Genomic DNA, 17,203 nt, shown 5'->3' with positions numbered 1-17,203 from the left:
TCCTAAAAAATCTGGCTTCCGAAAATCCTTCCTTGACATTGAGAAACAGCCATAGACTAAGCCAGCACGCGCAATTTAAGGCCACGAGACCGAAAGTCCACATGAAGTGCGCCATTTGGGACAGGAACACAAATAAGATATTTTAAGAAATTATGGTAAACACTAAGGGGTGGTTTCCTGGACAGGGATTAGGCAAGTTAGGCAAGGCATGTTTGTTAAAACTAGTTATATTTCCTAATTAAACTAAGGACTAGTCCTGGCTTAAGCTAATCCTTGTCCGCCCCTATATAGTCTCAAATATGGTCAGGACAGAGTAAAATATTAATACTACATTGAGCATAATTAACTCTGAAAAAACAACTATCAAGAGAGTAATTTTTTCAGAGAGGTATCAAATGTTATCTATTATAGAGTAAAATGTTCTTTAATTGAGTAAATTTTACTCTGGCAAATTTACAGCGTAAATACACTGCTCATTTATTTTGCGTTCGGTGTTCAATTTCCTCTAATAATTAAACACGCACTGACTTCTTGACATAGTCTTTCTATCACGCTCAATAATGGGCTATAAATAAGTCATGATTGAACGGGCAGAAAGCCAACAGAGCGAAACACAAACTCTTCATTAACTTCACTTTATTCTGCATAAACCTGCACCATTACTTAAACTCTACGTCAATATGAAGGTCCTGTTTCTGGTTGTTGTAACTGTATTATTTATGGCACTGGGAGGTAAGACGATTTTACTTTCATTTAATTTCCATTTACTCATGTTTTTACAAACACATTGGCTTTTCTGCGGAGCCCTGCAGGTGAATTCTTACCCAATTGTAGGAATTGCTTAAGTATAGGTGAATTGTACTGGTGATAAATTCTTACCTGACATAAAACTCGAATTTGCTGTATTTTTAAAATGTCATCTATTGCAGTGTATTCTCACTTTGAACATTTTGTGAAAATGTTCTGCAATGGTATAATATGGGACCTTAAAACATATAAAACAATATAGGAAGACATGGTGACATATCAAATTTCTAAATTATTATTTCACTTGTTTATGCCAAACTCCTTGGCAACATTGCCTTGGAAAAAGGCAGTGTAGCCTATATGTCATTCAATCACTCTATGATCTTTAGATTTATTGTTGTCTGTATATCAAAGACTCAACAATCTCAGCTCAATCAACTGATATTACATACACGTACACTGTAAAAAATTTCTGTAGAAATTACAGTATTACTGGGTATTACTGGCAACCCAGCTAGAAATAAAAAGTTCTAAGAACGTTCCCTGAAAGTTCCCGAATGTTCCCAAAAACATTCTGCCAGCGTTGAAAGCGGCTAGTTTTTTTTGAGTTCTGGGAGCGTTTCTGTTGTCTGAACGTTGGAGTGATGTTGCATTTTGCCATTTTTGGGCGTTATGGCAATGTCATGTTTTGGTGTTCACACAATGTTTGAAACAACAACTGTTTATTATATTGACTTGTTTGACTGTTATGTAAATGATAGAGAAACATTGCGTTTTGTTGTTTTATAGGACATTATTTCTGGATGTTCAGTAAATATATTGCTGTAGAAAACTCAATTCACTTCCTAGGTTTAGATGTTGATGTTTTGTTTCATTTTAAGTCACCCTTATTGTGATTCGTGTTTGTTTTAGTTGGTCTCTTGACACTTGAATTTTTGCCTGCTAGTTTTTTCCTGGTTGCGTTAACTTTGTGTTAATGCACCACATTTGTTATGAACATGCCAAGTTAATAGTGTAATTATGTGGTTGTTGGTACATAGTGGTAAAGATCATCGCCTAATTCATTTACTGATCGGGAGTTTGTTTTCTGTCAAGGGTGTAGATGAGATCCAGCTCTTTCACAGCAGTTTGTCATTAAGGAGTTTCAGAAACTTTGGACAAAAAATATCTGCTGTATAACTGGGATGCCCAAACATCAAGAATCAGACTATGAATCTCAATCATGGTGACAATTAAATGAAAAACTTCATGCTGCAATGCATGCTGGGTATTAACAAATTAAAAACCTCATTCAGGACTCCCAGCATGCACTGCAGCATGGATAAATAAGGATTTTTTTAACAATTTTAATTGTCACCATGGTTGAGATTCATAGTCTGATTCTTGATGTTTGGGCATCCCAACTATACAGCGGATATTTTTTGTCCAAAGTTTCTAAAACTCCTTAATGACAAACTGCTGTGAGAGAGTTGGATCTAATATACAATATTGGCAGAAAATAAACTTTTGATTAGTAAATGAATTAGGTGATGATCTTTACAGTTATACCAAGTACCACAGAAATACATAAATAACTTTTCATAACAAATGTGGTGCATTACCACAAAGTTAACACAACCAGGAAAAAAATAGTAGGCAAAAAGTCAAGTGTCAAGAGACCAACTAAAACAAACACGAATCACAATAAGGGTGACTTAAAATGAAACATCAACATCTAAACCTAGTAAGTGAATTGTGTTTTCTACAGCAAAATATTTACTGAACATTCAGAAATAATGTTTTATAAAATAATAAAATGCAATGTTTCTCTATAATTTACATAACAATTAAACAAGTCAATATAATAAACAGTTGTTGTTTTAAACATTGTGTGAACATTAAAACATGACATTGTCATAACGTTTAAAAATGGTAAAATGTAACGTTACTCTAACGTTCAGACAACAGAAACGTTCCTAGAACTTAAAAAAAACTAGCCGCTTTTAACGTTGGCAGAATGTTTTTGGGAACATTCGGGAACTTTCAGGGAACGTTCTTAGAACTTTTTATTTCTAGCTGGGTATATACAAGTAAATAATGGGAAAAAGACACATATGTCTGTCTAATGCGGTGCATCCAGTAAAGTCTGATCAAATGTCTGTTATGAACTTTTTTTTTTCAGGGAATCATAAACACACAACTCAACCAGTGTAGTGACGATCACTAACAAAACAAATGACTCTCACTAGACGGTTCTTTTAATGAATCGAAAGATTTTTGATATACACTTAAGCAGTGTTATAGCCAATAGAGGCAATGATGAAAAGTCAGTTGTTTTATAGATATACAGTTTATTCATTATTAATCAACCATTAAAAGTAAGGTTGTCCAACCAGCTTAAATGTCAGTACTTTAATTGTCTGAAAGAATGGCATTGATCCAAACAAACATTCTTTATATTAAGTTTTATTCGAAGGCTTAGTCACATACATGACTATAGCGAGGCTTTTGCAAATGAATCTATGATTGACATTTATGGTGGGGTGTATCTACAAAACTATTTATAGGGTTTTGCGACAAGCGTCCGTACATAGTTCTTGCAGATTAAAGACGTAACTTACAATACATCATATTCAGCACATACACATGGTCGCAGTTTTTATGCTGGAATATATAAGGACTGTTGTGCAATTGAGCTTGATAAAGTTAGATGTTTGTATAAAGTTATTCTGTTTGTTATTAATCCTAAAAGTGCTGAATGAAGATTGTTCACAAAGAAAAGCATACATGATTATTCTTTTAATGTTCTCTTTACTCTTTAAATTATCCTAACATTAAACACACTCAGAGAACAGGTGTCTGTCTTTATCATGAGAAGAAAGTTTATTGATGGCTTCTCACATCCATGAGCAATGAAGTCTCTCCCACGATCATTTGTACACTTTATTTATATTGTTAACCTACATATCTATATCCACCAAAAATAACTAAGAAAACAATGAAAGATATCATGAGCAATGCTGTAAGTTGGCACAATTATTTATTCTGTTTATATGAAGTGATTACAACAGTAAATCTGCAGATAAAATATAAAAGTGTATCAGATCACATTATACAGACTGACATCTCACTACTGTTGGACTTTAAGGCGTCCAAAGCATGTTCATAATTTGAGAAAGACACAAATATCTAAATTGAATATTTATTGATCAGATATGAAAAAGTTTACAGCGCGCTGGGTCATCTCAAGCAATGAACAACCAGCTCAAAAAGTAACATGCATATTTATAAAATATATGACGTCGATCTTTCTTCTTAGAATCTCCACCCACAAAGGCTGTTCCCCTCGTCAATCTGACTCCATCACCACACCCAGTTTTAGCCTGCAGGAGAAGATAGACACACAGACAAAGAAAAAAAAAACTGTTCTCCGCTCATCCCTGAGAGCCATGCAGCCCTTAACTTCCTCCCCAGTACTCCTCCACTTCACATATGATTGACTTCACATAGAATATAATAATGCTTTCTTAAAAACAAATCAATTAATAAAACATTCATTTATTCATAAAAAACATAAGCTGTAAGATGAAAGTGATTATTATGTAAAACACATCATGACATCATTTCATTATTCGTAAAATTGGTTATATGAATAAGGCACACATTAACTTTTTTAGATAGATAAACACATATTACATCTTTTACTGCAATACTACTTCTAAGCAAAACACTTTAATCATTATTAAAAAACATCTGTCAGGGAAGAAAACACACACACACACACAAAGAACAAGCGCAGGAGATTCTGTTCTTCAAAGTTGAGCTACCATCCCCCCATTAGGTTATTCTGTATGCAACCTTCATTTCATTGGTTATCAAAGACAACATCTTATATTTATTACATCAATTATTCACTGATTAAAGGCGGAGTCCATGATGTTTGAAAGCAAATGTTGATATTTGAAATCACCTAAACAAACACGCCCCTACCCCAATAGAATCTGGACCTTCTGTTGATAGACCCGCCCCACACATACGCAACCCGGCATTTGATTTGATTTGATTGGCTATAAGTGTGTTTTGGTAGTCGGCCCGTCTTCTTTTCCAAAGCGTTTTTCAAACATCGTGGACTCCGCCTTTAATACTGATTAAGTAAGAAATACATTGCATATTTTATCCTGTGAATATTAAAGCATTAGTTAATACATGGTTGTCTCTTTCTTATCTTGACAATTTCCAGACATACATTCCTCAGCTAATCCTCCTTGCAGTTTTTACACACACACCCAAGCTGGTAGCTTTCCACTCTCAAACTCAAACACCTCATTTTTACGTAATACCTCAATGCATATATGAAACACACAGTGTTTGTAGAATAAAATGATTAATTAAAGAAATATAAAATGGAACAAAATCAATTTCCACAGTCCTTATTTGGACATCTTTATAACTTTAACACTTTTGGCAATCATCATGAAATGTAGGCAGTAAATATGTAAAACATAATTATTCAACAACACAACAATACTCCATTGTTCATGAATTGGTTAAATGCATTCATTAGTTAAACATACTAATTTTCACTTTCTCTAAAATAAAGCAAACAACTTGTTTATTGAAACCATCCGTTCTGTGTGTTTTCCCTTCAGGGCTTTTTCTATAGCCCCCCTGGCTCCCACACACACACATCAGCCACCCCCTCCTTGGTAACTTTCCACACACACAGACAACTTTCTTGTGGTCAGCATAGAAATCATTGTTGTAACAATACACATTAATTAAGATTATAAACAGCACGATTAATAAAACAAAATCAAATCCCACACTACAGAAATGCAAATCCTGCTGTGTAGTTGATCTGTGTTTTTATACAACACAAATTGAATGTAATGTTTCCAGTCAATAAGATTCAGCTGTCATGTAAAGGATGATAAAAAAGATAAAGATTTAATTTACACAAAGCACTGGATTCTTAGTTTTGTTAAATTTAGGCCACACAAAAACCCGAACACAAATACATTGTAAGATACACAAATATATCCACTTCATTATTAAAAGTTCGGTCTAAAAGATTGAAAATATTTCAAAGTATGCTAACCTATATTTTAGAGAATATTGTATTTCATTGAAACAAACAAAAAACAGACAAATAAGACCTATTAATGAGAAACGTTTTTAGATTTTTTTTATTTTCATCAAATAACAAATGAAGAGTTTGGTTCCAAAATGCAATAAATGTCATTTTTGAAAAAAAAATGAGTTACTGCCAGAATCAGTATTATATCAGGTCAGTATTTAAAAGTAAATTCTTAATTTTACGCAAAATCAAATATCCACCATGTTATTCTGTCATCTTTTCTCCCTTTTTTCCCAAAACGCAATAAATGCCACTCCTCCTTTTTTTACAGAATGCAATAAATCCGCTCCACAAATTACAGCGCACCATTCCACGCAATGTAAACAAACAATGGCGGCGCGTTGAGTACACAGAGTCCTAGTTTTTCTCATCTACTTTGTACTTCGTGATCAACAAACAAACAAAAACAACCTGTGGTTTTCTGTGACGGGAAAGAAACGTAAGTCATCAACATCTAATAATTTACGTGAGAGGCACTCGGAGCCAGTTGCTTGTTCAAGTTTCTCTCGTGCTAACACATTGCCCCCAAGGGATCTTAAGAAAAACTTTCCATTATTTTACTCAAAGTCAACGAGAATCAAACAGGACCAAAACATTTTACAGCTGATCGCTGTGAAAAATGCTAAGCGGCAACTTTAAGTATAACCGCAGCAATGACGGTGTTCTTAATATGACAAAGTAAGTGTTTTGATTAATGACATTAATGTTTATTTTTTAATCAGTGTGTTCAACTGTTCAACTAAATGAATATTAAAAGGCAAAGATTAATGCACATTTATACTGATCCAATAGATTTATCGAATTTTGGAAAAAAACTTTTTACAATAAATCTTTGAAAATCCAGTTATGGATTTGAATTTTTAATGTTATTATAACCTAAAGATGCTATGTAAAAGTTTGTAACAGAAAATAGTGGTTTTCATCTTGTCACTTTCTTGGTATAGAAAACACGTTTTTACCGAAATTTGTCAAAATGGATTTATTGCGTTTTGGAACCAAACTCTTCAAATTATTGTGACTCAAACAACCTTCATAAAGAGACAGAAGATGAGAGAGATGATGGGGAATGTGAGGGAAACGGGATATGAGTGAAGACTGAGTGAGCTTCCACTGAAGATATCAGGAATAAAAGGAGTGGGATCAGGAATATAAATAGGAGTGGGATCAGGAATATATGGAGGAGTGGGATCAGGAGTAGACTGGGGGAATTCAACAAATCCAGGCTGGTCACTGGCTATCTGAGTGTTGATCCATTCCTGATATTGAGAGACTCTGGTGAACACAATAGGCCTGGTACTTGCGGGATTACACACATAACCGTTTGTAAAACTTGTTATTCCAGACTGAATCCACTGAGAGCCCTGCTTAATAACCAATGGCCCTCCAGAATCACCCTGCAAAGACAAACACTTTACATTAATTATTTGGACTATGTTGGACCATAGTTTTAGCAGTTTTAGACCCACCTAGGGCTATGCTATAAAACCTAGTTGATAGGCATCGCTAAGCCCTAGAAGCTGGTTGCTTTTATATTGCATCAGACGCAGAAAAGCTTATACATGCTTTTATGACCTCTAGAATAGACTATTGTAACTCGTTACTCGGGGGATGCCATGCAAATCAGGTAAACAAGCTACAGCTGGTTCAAAACGCCGCCGCAAGAGTGCTTACTCGATCTAAAAAGTATGACCACATCAGTCCAATTCTGGCATCTTTACACTGGCTACCAGTTAAATATCGTATACAATTTAAAATATTACTAATCACCTACAAAGCCTTAAATGGCCTAGCGCCTTCGTATATTAAAGAACTACTATCAGAATACAATCCATCACGTAAACTGCGCTCACAAAATTCTGGTCACTTAATTATCCCTAGAATATCAAAAGTGTCTAAAGGTGGTAGATCCTTTTCCTACTTAGCCCCTAAGCTCTGGAATGATTTACCAAACAATGTTCGAGTATCAGACACAGTCGATCAATTTAAATCTAAACTTAAGACATTCTTCTTTAACAAAGCATTCACATAAAATGTCCAGTAAATGTACATTTCCCGCAGTAGTTAGTTTGTCCAGAACAAAGCACTCACATACCTCATATGGGTAATATACTTATGCCGCAATAGTTAGCCTGTCTGGAACCGAGCCGACTTGAACCACTATAATGTTTGACACCTGCATTGCATGCGAACGGCCCCTACGCTAATAGAATTCTGTTTTTCTCTCCCTGTCTCGTCCTCAACCACGAGGACCATGAGACAAACAGACCCAGTTCCGGTTGCTGTGAAGATCATTGCATCACTGATCCACTGGCTGTCCTTCAACGTGATGACCAGCCGATGCCCGACCAACGACCACCGGCTAAACCAGTTTAATTCGCTTACCCGCCTCCTATCCCTACCGTTTCTATATATATATATATATATATATAAATATATATTAATTCCTCCCAAGGGTTTTTGTCCTTCTAGGACTTTTTCCCATTGGGTTTTTTTTCCTAGAGGGTTTTTAATCCCAGGGAGAGTCAGCCAACTTTGGCTTAATTTAGCACTTTACAGTATACGTTACTTTATTAATATGCTCGCTTGTACGGTTTAACCGCTTCTCTACTTCTTATATTATCTATTGATTTTCTGTGTTCTCCTCTACATCTTCTCATGTAAAGCTGCTTTGCAACAATTAACACTTGTGAAAAGCGCTATATAAATAAAATTGAATTGAATTGAATATTATATATATATATATATTTGGCCCATTTTGCCTTTTATTTGATAGACAGTAATTACAAGGTGAAAGGAAAGTACAGGGTAGAGAGAGGGGTAAGGGATCGGCAAAGGACCTCGAGCCGGGATTCGAACTCAGGTCGCCGGGAGTGCATCTGCATCATATGTCGGAGCACTGTCCGCTACACCATCGGCTCCGACGAGCTGGTCGGTTTTATGCAAGCACCATAGAGAGACACTTTTATCCAAAGCAACTTATAAATGAGGAATACAATAAGCGAGTCAAGAGGCAAATAGACACAAGAAGTGCAGAGTAGGCTAGAATAGGGAGGGATTAAAGGAAGAGAAAGCATAATCTTAATTTTATTAAGATAATATTAAATGCTCTTGAAAGAGAAGAATTTTCAGCTGTCTGATGAAAATGTACTGCCACATCTCTTATGGATGGTTGATGCGTTTGTGAGTTTGTAGTTTAATCTCAGTTCAGTTAAAAGAGTACGACTAAGACTCTCAACCCGATCACATTATTTAGTGTGCATGTAAACACTATGATAGGATTTATCAAGAAGAATGATTTAATTCAAATTGAGGCAAAAGGTGTCCTTACGCAGCCTAAACGTAGTTTATTTCTGGTTTAGAGCAACTTGGTAAACTTCAGGTTTAAAACAAATGGGTGATTGTTATCTTACCGCACATCTGCTATTGCCTGTATAATTTAATATTCCAGCACACAGCATGTTGTCTGTGATGGTCAAATAATTCCAGATAGTACTGCAGTTAGGGTTGCTCACAACTGGCACTTCTGTTTCCAGCAAATCATCAGTGTCTGCGTAACTACCTATAACATAGAGATACAGTGAAAATGTCATATAACCCTATTTATAAAACATTTTAATGATTCCCATCTTATTTTTATTATCATGTTGCTTAAAATCTTGCTTATATGTGTCATCCCACCAATATTCACTTACCACCATAAGCCCCTCCCCATCCTGTGACCCAACTTGAAAGTCCTTCATCAAATACACTACCAGCAGCAGCCAGACAGACCGGTCGGATATAATCAGTGAAAGTCACCGAAGATGAGAGCTGAAGCAGTGCTATGTTATTGTCCAAAGTACTTAGATCAAAGTTAGGATGTCTGATGATCTGAATCACTGTTCTGTTGATTTCATGCGGGTTTGGTCCTTGGTGGTTTTCATGTCCCAGGTTGATGATAAAGTCTGATATGTCAATGTCAGTGTAAGTATAGGTGCTATGAATAGAATAGAAATATGAGTTGAATCTATATGCCTTGTGTTGATTTCACACTTAAAAGCTTGAATCACTTCATACTTTAATAGGCATTGGGTTGCAGTCAAAATCCAGTCTTTATTGATGAGACTCCCACTACACTGATGCGTTCCAGTGCTGATTTGGTAAATGTTTACTTGCCAGGGCCAAGACCCTGAAGTCGCAGTCGCTCTTGAAGTCATCTTTGTGTTAAGAGGAGCTTGGCCGCACACTGACGAGAGAAGAGTATGTGTGAGAAATTAAATGTTTTGTGTGAAACATATTCCTGATGGTTATAAGTTACTTACCATCAAGCTGACAGAAAGAGCCTATGTTGGGAAAAAAACAAGAACATCAAATCATTTATTAATGTTGTTTGATGGTTTTCTTACCATAATATGCAGCTCAGTCAAAAATCACTTCCCAGCTAGAAATAAAAAGTTCTAAGAACGTTCCCTGAAAGTTCCCAATGTTCCCAAAAACATTCTGCTAACATTAAAGGCGACAAGTTTTTTTAAGTTCTAGGAACGTTTCTGTTGTCTGAACGTTAGAGTAATGTTACATTTTACCATTTTTAAACGTTATGACAATGTCATGTTTTAATGTTCACACAATGTTTAAAACAACAATAGTGTAATAGTTTAACGTTGGCAGAATGTTTTTGGGAACATTGGGAACTTTCGGGGAGCGTTCTTGGAACTTTTTATTTCTAGCTGGGTTGAAACAGACTAACCAACCAACTAATGCAGTGCTGACACATAACTGTATAGAGCTGCTAAAAGTTGCATTTCAATGTGTAGAGATGTGAAGCTAAGGTTATCCAAACAATTGCTAGGTTTGTCTAGTCGCTTTTCTGTAAAAACATCGCTAAATGGGTCTAAAAGTCACTAGGTTGGCAACACTGCCTCGGCAGTCTATAGCCGTTTCTCAATGTCAAGGATACTTCCTTGGCAGGATTAGTCCTTACAAGTCACTTCCTTCAGAGGCTAGGCGAGGCTCCTTTTAAGCATTCGGAGAACACGTTAAATGGAACAGGCTAGCAACTGAGTGTCATTGCGTTATTGAAAGGTGTGCTTTCTGTGCTGCGCGCATAGGATTGTGGGTGATTTCAGCGCGTGAAAAGCGCGAAGGATACCAATATGCATCCTTGACATTGAGAAACGGCCTACCAGCACATCCGGAAACTTGACTGTCAATTTTGCCTCCGCGTGAAGTTGCGCCGGTTGTGGGTTTGAGCAAGTAAACCCCACCCACTGATTAAAATAGAACTTGCATATAAGCTGACTTTGAAAATGAAAACCATAAAATAAAAGAGAACAAAATTAAGAGTGAACTTGACATTTTTTCACTATTATTGCATGAGCATTAATAATAAAAAGTATTTTACACCTAGTCCTGTTTTCAGATTGTTTATGATGAAATAGAACGGTTTTGACTGAAATTTCGACATATGCGGCTGCCCCGAGAATTTTAGGGTGTTTGTGTTTCACCTCACACCTCTACAGTGGGTTTGGTGGTGCACTGGAGCGGTCCTTCCTGGAATGCATTGGACTTTCGTTTGCAGGGACGTGGGACTCACCGAGTGGTCAGGGGTGTTCACTGGTGTGCTCACGCAGGGATCGCTGCAGAAGATGCTTTCCAACAGCTGTTTTAGCATTCGTTGTTAACTTATGGACCTATATTTTCAAACGCCACACGTGTACGTGCTTCCGCTTAGAGCTTGAATAATAGACACTCCAGCCCAGGTGGTGGCGCTAATCGGCCAATGCCAATTGCAAGAATAGAAACAAAGTTCCCGGCGCGGAGTAATAGAGACAGAGCGCAGCGCGCCACAACCTGAAAACCACGCCCACCGGGGGGGAAAGCAATCCAACAGTCTCCATTGACTTTGTATTGCAAAAGGCCGCCTCCTTGTCATTTCTGGCTTATAACAAAAAACTGAATAATGCCTAAAAGCTGCTTTGGGACAATATGTACAGCTAACAAGCCAAAGAACACAGAAATAAGTTTTTATAAGCTGTCGAGCCGTAAAACCCAGTCTTTAAGGAGAATAAAGTGGATCGCCGATTACGTTTCCCCCTATTGGACGCAGTTTTACTAATAGGAGTACTATGAAAAGTTGCCTGTTTCCATTTCTGTGTCTAAACGCTCTTTTTTTGAAGTCGACAGCTTAAAAAAAATTATTTATTTATTTTTTTGGCGTGTTAGATGTACACCTTGTCACACAGCAGCTTTAGGTATTATTCTGTTTTTAAGTTTAATCTGTAAATAAGTTTTTATAAGCTGTCGACCCCAAAAAACGAGCGTTTAAAGACACAAAAATGGATACAGGCAACTTTTCATAGTACTTCTATTAGTAGAACTGCGTCCACTAGGGGGAAACGTAGTCGGCGATCCACTTTATTCTCCTTAAAGGCTGGGTTTTACGGCTCGACAGCTTATAAAAACTTATTTCTGGGTTCTTTGGCTTGTTAGCTGTACATATTGTCACACAGCAGCTTTTAGGCATTATTCAGTTTTTTGTTATAAGCCAGAAATGACAAGGAGGCGGCTTCTCGCAATACAAAGTAAATGGAGACGGTTGGATTGATTTCCCCCCCGGTGGGCGTGGTTAGAGTCTCTATAGAGACAGAGCGCAGTTATGCAAATTTGAAAACCACGCCCACCGGGGGGGAAAGCAATCCAACCGTCTCCATTGACTTTGTATTGCGAGAAGCCACCTCCTTGTCATTTCTGGCTTATAACAAAAAACTGAATAATGCCTAAAAGCTGCTGGTGACAATATGTACAGCTAACAAGCCAAAGAACCTAGAAATAAGTTTTTATAAGCTGTCGAGCCGTAAAACTCAGCCTTTAAGGAGAATAAAGCTGTCGACTTTAAAAAACGAGCGTTTAAAGACACAGAAATGGACACAGGCAACTTTTCATAGTACTCCTATTAGTAAAACTGCGTCCACTAGGGGGAAACGTAGTCGGCGATCCACTTTATTCTCCTTAAAGGCTGGGTTTTACGGCTCGACAGCTTATAAAAACTTATTTCTGGGTTCTTTGGCTTGTTAGCTGTACATATTGTCACAAAGCAGCTTTTACCCAGCTAACAGAAAAAAGTTCTAAGAACGTTCCCTGAAAGTTCTTTACGTTCCCAAAAACGTTCTGCCAACGTTAAAAGTGTCCAGTTTTCTTGACGTTCTAAGAACGTTTTTGTGTTGTCTCAACGTTAGAGTAATGTTACATTTGACCATTTTTAAACGTTATGACAATGTCATGTTTTAATGTTTAAAACAACAACTTTTTATTATATTGACTTATATGATTGTTATGTAAATGATAGAGAAACATAGCATTTTATTATATTTATTTTTTATATTTATATTATTTTATTATATTTATTATATATTATATATTTATTATATATTATATATCTATTATATATAAGTTTAGATGTTGATGTTTTGTTTCATTTTAAGTTACCATTATTGTGATTAGTGTTCATTTTAGTTGGGCTCTTGAGCCTTGTCTTTTGCTTGCTAGTTTTTTCCCTGGTTGTGCTAACTTTTTGTTAATACACCACATTTGTTATGAACATGTTAAGTAAGTAGTGTAATTCTGTGGTGTGGTGGTTGGTACATAATGGAAAAATATCATCCCTAATTAATTTACTAATCAAAAGTTTATTTTCTGTCAATAATGTAAATGAGATCCAGCACTTTCACAGCAGTTTGTCATTAAGGAGTTTAAGAAACTTTGGACAAAAAACATCCGCTATCCAATTGGGATGCACAAACATCAAGAATCAGACCACGAATCTCAACCAAAAATTGAAAAAAAAATGCTTATTTATCCATGCTGTAGTGCGTGCTGGGAGTCCTGAATGAGATTTGTAATTTGTTAATACCCAGCATGCATTGCAGCATGAAGTTTTTCATTTGATTGTCACCATGGTTGGGATTCGTGGTCTGATTCTTGGTGTTTGTGCATCCCAATTAAATAGCGGATATTTTTTGCCCAAAGTTTCTAAAACTCCTTAATGATAAACTGCTGTGAAAGTGCTGGATCTCATTTACATTATTGACAGAAAATAAACTTTTGATTAGTAAATTAATTAGGAATGATTTTTTACCATTATGTACCAACCACCACACCACAGAATTACACTACTAACTTAACATGTTCATAACAAATGTGGTGTATTAACAAAAAGTTAACACAACCAGGGAAAAAAATAGCAAGTAAAAGACAAGGCTCAGGAGCCCAACTAAAACGAACACTAATCACAATAATGGTGACTTAAAATGAAACAAAACATCAACATCTAAACTTATATATAATAGATATATAATATATAAAAAATATATAATATATAATAAATATAATAAAATAATATAAATATAAAAAATAAATATAATAAAATGCAATGTTTCTCTATCATTTACATAACAATCAAACAAGTCAATATAATAAACAGTTGTTGTTTTAAACATTGTGTGACTGTGAACATTAAAACATGACATTGTCATAACGTTCAAAAATGGTCAAATGTAACATTCCTCTAACGTTGAGACAACACAAAAACGTTCTTAGAACGTCAAGAAAACTGGACACTTTTAACGTTGGCAGAACGTAAAGAACTTTCAGGGAACGTTCTTAGAACTTTTTTCTGTTAGCTGGGTAGGCATTATTCAGTTTTTTGTTATAAGCCAGAAATGACAAGGAGGCGGCCTTTTGCAATACAAAGTCAATGGAGACTGTTGGATTGCTCCCCCCCCCCCCGGTGGGCGTGGTTTTCAGGTTGTGACGCGCTGCGCTCTGTCTCTATACCATACCTTACACCACATCTAATACAAGTCAATGGAGTTGGCATAAACTACGATAAAACCTGTTGGAATGCGTATTTTGCAGCGATTTTTGTGTGAGCATACCAGTGAACACCCCTGGCCGCTCGGTGAGTTTCACGTCTTTGTGGACGAGGGTTTGGTGCATTTTGGGAAGGGTTGTTCCAGTGCACCATTAAACCCATTGTGGGAGGTGAAACACAAACACCCTAAAATTCTCTGGGCAGCCGCATATGTCGAAATTTCAGTCAAAACCGTTCTATTTCATCATAAACAATCTGAAAACAGGACTTAGTGTAAAATACCGAACTTGTCCTTTAAAAATGTATTTGCAGTTTCCCCAGCTAGAAATAAAAAGTTCCAAGAACGCTCCCTGAAAGCTCCCGAACGCTCCCAAAAACACCCCGCCAACGTCAAAAGCGGCCAGTTTTTTTTAAGTTCTAGGAACGTTTCTGTTGTCTGAACGTTAGAGTAATGTTACATTTTACCATTTTTAAACGTTATGACAATGTCATGTTTTAATGTTCACACAATGTTTAAAACAACAACTGTTTATTATATTGACTTGTTTGATTGTTATGTAAATTATAGAGAAACATTGCATTTTATTATTTTATAAAACATTATTTCTGAATGTTCAGTAAATATATTGCTGTAGAAAACTCAATTCACTTACTAGGTTTAGATGTTGATGTTTCATTTTAAGTCACCCTTATTGTGATTCGTGTTTGTTTTAGTTGGTCTCTTGACACTTGACTTTTTGCCTACTAGTTTTTTCCTGGTTGTGTTAACTTTGTGGTAATGCACCACATTTGTTATGAAAAGTTAATAGTGTATTTCTGTGGTTGTTGGTACATGTTGGTAAAGATCATCACCCAGTTCATTCACCAATCAAAAGTCCATCCTCTGCCAATATTGTATACTAGATCCAACTCCTTCACAGCAGTCCGCCACCAAGGAGTCCCAGAAACCCCGGACAAAAAACATCCGCTGCACAGCTGGGATGCCCAAACATCAAGAACCAGACCACGAATCCCAACCACGGCGACAACCAAAATTGTTAAAAAAATCCTTATTTATCCATGCTGCAGTGCATGCTGGGAGTCCTGAATGAGGTTTGTAATTTGTTAATACCCAGCATGCATTGCAGCATGAAGTTTTTCATTTAATTGTCACCATGATTGAGATTCATAGTCTGATTCTTGATGTTTGTGCATCCCAGTTATACAGCAGATATTTTTTGTCCAAAGTTTCTAAAACTCCTTAATGACAAACTGCTGTGAAAGTGCTGGATCTCATTTACATTCTTGACAGAAAATAAAGTCTTGACTAGCAAATGAACTAGGTGATGATCTTCACCACCATGCACCAACAACCACAGAATAACACTATTAACTTGGCATGTTCATAACAAATGTGGTGCATTAACACAAAGTTAACACAAACAGGAAAAAACTAGCAAGCAAAAAGTCAAGTGTCAAGAGACCAACTAAAACAAACACTAATCACAATAAGGGTGACTTAAAATGAAACAAACATCAACATCTAAACCTAGTAAGTGAATTGAGTTTTCTACAGCAATATATTTACTGAACATTCAGAAATAATGTTTTATAAAATAATAAAATGCAATGTTTCTCTATCATTTACATAACAATTAAACAAGTCAATATAATAAACAGCTGTTGTTTTAAACATTGTGTTAACATTAAAACATAACATTGTCATAACGTTTAAAATGGTAAAATGTAACATTACTCTAACGTTCAGACAACAGAAACGTTCCTAGAACTTAAAAAAAAACTAGCCGCTTTTAACGTTGGCAGAATGTTTTTGGGAACATTCGGGAACTTTCAGGGAACGTTCTTAGAACTTTTTATTTCTAGCTGGGTCTTTTTCACGTTTGCCTTTTAAATTTAATATCAAATATATTATATATATATATCAATATTATATAATATCAATCTTGGCATATATTTTGCGTACAGTTTTCTATAATGAAATGTTTTTAATCTTCTTTTTTATCATTAATTAATTTAAAATTGCCGGAAAACACTATTCCCGTAGTTTCTTTTGTGAACCAAAAATGTTTTTTTAAACGCATAATTTAAAAACCCCTCTTGTTTATCTGTTTACTGTTAGTGTAAAAATGTTACCATTACTATTAATTCAAAAATCATTTAGGCACCTGCCTACCTTTTAGTCTGAGAAGTACAGCCACAGCAACACCCAAAACTGTGTTAAACCTCATTCTCTCACTGCTGATAAATGAAATGTGTACTGTAGCATCACATGCGTTTTATACAGGTATTTTGCCTCCACCCCCTTATTTCTTTTTTATCTCAACTTTTTGTGCCTTGTTTTGAGACCAGCAATGATTGTGTGAAACTTTGGTCTTTGAGCTAACATTATATAACTTTAATAATTAATGTTATCTATATGATGTTATCTAATAAAACAAGTTGTATTTGTAAAGCCCAGATCACTTGGAGTAGCATAATGTAACAGTAAGTGT

General features: G+C 35.8%; 1 protein-coding gene across 1 annotated transcript; it reads right to left on the bottom strand.

Moving 5' to 3' along the window:
• Positions 1–4,648: 4,648 nt before the first annotated feature.
• On the bottom strand, positions 4,649–16,946 carry LOC141359319 (chymotrypsin-like protease CTRL-1). Its single transcript, XM_073861584.1, has 6 exons — positions 16,885–16,946; positions 10,165–10,185; positions 9,920–10,088; positions 9,556–9,839; positions 9,274–9,422; positions 4,649–7,257 (listed from the first exon to the last, which is right to left on the bottom strand). The coding sequence occupies exons 1-6, from the start codon at positions 16,937–16,939 to the stop codon at positions 6,883–6,885; spliced, it is 1,053 nt and encodes a 350-aa protein (XP_073717685.1). The 5' UTR covers positions 16,940–16,946; the 3' UTR covers positions 4,649–6,882.
• Between the last annotated feature and the right edge of the window lie 257 nt (positions 16,947–17,203).

The sequence above is a fragment of the Misgurnus anguillicaudatus genome, chromosome 23, assembly GCF_027580225.2.
Source record: "Misgurnus anguillicaudatus chromosome 23, ASM2758022v2, whole genome shotgun sequence".
NCBI classification, from domain to species: Eukaryota; Metazoa; Chordata; class Actinopteri; order Cypriniformes; family Cobitidae; genus Misgurnus; species Misgurnus anguillicaudatus.
The sequence above is the reverse complement of the archived record's forward strand: the minus strand, read 5'-3'. Positions and strand labels throughout refer to the sequence as shown.

What these genes read in the sequence shown, in the direction of transcription:
- LOC141359319 (XM_073861584.1), bottom strand. Translation starts at nt 16,939, where the DNA reads ATGAGGTTTAACACAGTTTTGGGTGTTGCTGTGGCTGTACTTCTCAGA. An exon ending in CTCTTTCTGTCAGCTTGATG is followed by an intron (nt 10,089 to 10,164) that starts GTAAGTAACTTA and finishes TTCTCTCGTCAG; the next exon opens with TGTGCGGCCAAGCTCCTCTT. An exon ending in GCAACCCAATGCCTATTAAA is followed by an intron (nt 9,840 to 9,919) that starts GTATGAAGTGAT and finishes TTCTATTCATAG; the next exon opens with CACCTATACTTACACTGACA.